General features: G+C 48.4%; 1 protein-coding gene across 1 annotated transcript in view; it reads left to right on the top strand.

Moving 5' to 3' along the window:
- Positions 1-1,219: 1,219 nt before the first annotated feature.
- The window catches only part of LOC119322567, a 5,118-nt gene continuing 4,807 nt past the window's right edge, over positions 1,220-1,530 (top strand). Inside the window, exon 1 of the mRNA XM_037596049.1 lies at positions 1,220-1,474. Within this exon, the coding sequence (XP_037451946.1) occupies positions 1,376-1,474 (99 nt within the window). The 5' untranslated portion in view covers positions 1,220-1,375. The remainder of the gene's footprint in view (positions 1,475-1,530) is intronic.

The raw sequence follows: 1,530 nt of genomic DNA, 5'->3' as shown, positions 1-1,530 counted from the left end.
GGTTCTTGCCTAGGTTATTACTTTGTCTTTTAGTGATTAAGAAATACTCACACGAAGGACATTTTGCTCATGGCTCGTGGTTAGGCCACGCTGCTGACCAGGCGCAAGAGATGGGATGCCTGGCACAGGTTAATGACAATGTCAGCTTCTTTCATTTTCTTTTTATATATAGGCCAAGCTAATCACACATCCAAGAACAACCATGTCAGGCAAATGTTTACTTTCTCAGGCCAACATCCAAACACTTATCAGGCGAGTTTTAGGGATGGTCCAGGCCAAGCATGCAACACCCATTTCACGAAAAAACACGCCCCTACTACTGCATTACCCAAGTACTCTTGCAACAGTACTTGCTGCAACTAATGGAGTAAGAAATGAATAAGTCTACTGTATATAATGGAGTGAGAAATGGACAAGAACATCAACAACATCTACAACCAAGAACAAGAACATCTACTGGATCTAATGGAGCAATAAATGAACAAGTATACTGCATCTATAGATAGGGACTACATCTACTGCATCTACATGGCAGGGAGAACATCTACTCAACGAGGAGTACTAAAACTACAAATAAGAACATATGCTGATGAGTATATACCACATTATCCAAGAGCGAGAGTGAGAGAGAGAGAGAGATGAGAGAGAGAGGATGCACGGTGGGGAAGGTGTAGGAGTCGCATGTCTTACCGACGGCTCCATGTTGACTCGTTGCGGCCGACACCAGATCTAGCACCGCCGCACGCAGATCCAACGTGGTAGCCACTAGGTCCGACGATTCCTTGTCGCTTCGAAAAAAAATGTTTTTTTTTGCCTTAGGTGATGCCAGAGGACGGTAGGGTTAGGGAACGACAGAGCCGAGGAATGCTGAGGACGATGGAGCCAAAAGCCAGGGAGACGGTGGAGCCGGGAACGCCAGGGGATGGTGGAGAATCGCCGGAGCGTGAAGAAGTTCACTGGAGCGGAATGGAGGAGAAAATGGAGGGGAGTGGGTGTCGATGTCGAGGAGAATGAAGGGGAGTGTCGATGTCAATGCTGAGGGAATGGATTTTTTTTGTTTCTTTTTTGCAAAATGGCGGTGGCCTCAATTAAATGGGATTGGAGGAAGTAGTAGTATTAATTTCGCTTTGTCCTTTTTTTTTGCCACAAAATCCTCGGAGAGTTTCTCGCTTCTACTCGTTGACGTCAGGTGTTTGTCAAAAAGAAAAAAACTCGTCACGTCAGGAATAGAAGGGAGGTGCGCAGAAAAACCGGCGAAAGGCGAAATTTCTCGAATCGGACGTGAGATCCGGATTTCGACCCAGTCCCTTGGCCTGGTTCCGTCACGGGCTAGGGTTTCGCCGTCTCTCCAGCGTTGCGGGTCGGGGCGGCGAAGATGGCAGGGAAGGGCGCCAAGGCGACGGCCGCCAAGGCGGCGGAGAAGGAAAAGGGGAAGAAGGCCCCCGGCTCCCGCTCCTCCCGTGCCTGTTCCCAGGTCTGTTCCTTGCATCGTACATTTAGTTAAGATGCTGTTCTGATGTGCACTTATTT

This window comes from Triticum dicoccoides, chromosome 6B (genome assembly GCF_002162155.2).
Source record: "Triticum dicoccoides isolate Atlit2015 ecotype Zavitan chromosome 6B, WEW_v2.0, whole genome shotgun sequence".
NCBI lineage: Eukaryota > Viridiplantae > Streptophyta > Magnoliopsida > Poales > Poaceae > Triticum > Triticum dicoccoides.
Note: the sequence above shows the minus strand (reverse complement) of the source record. Positions and strands in the feature narration are given on the sequence as shown.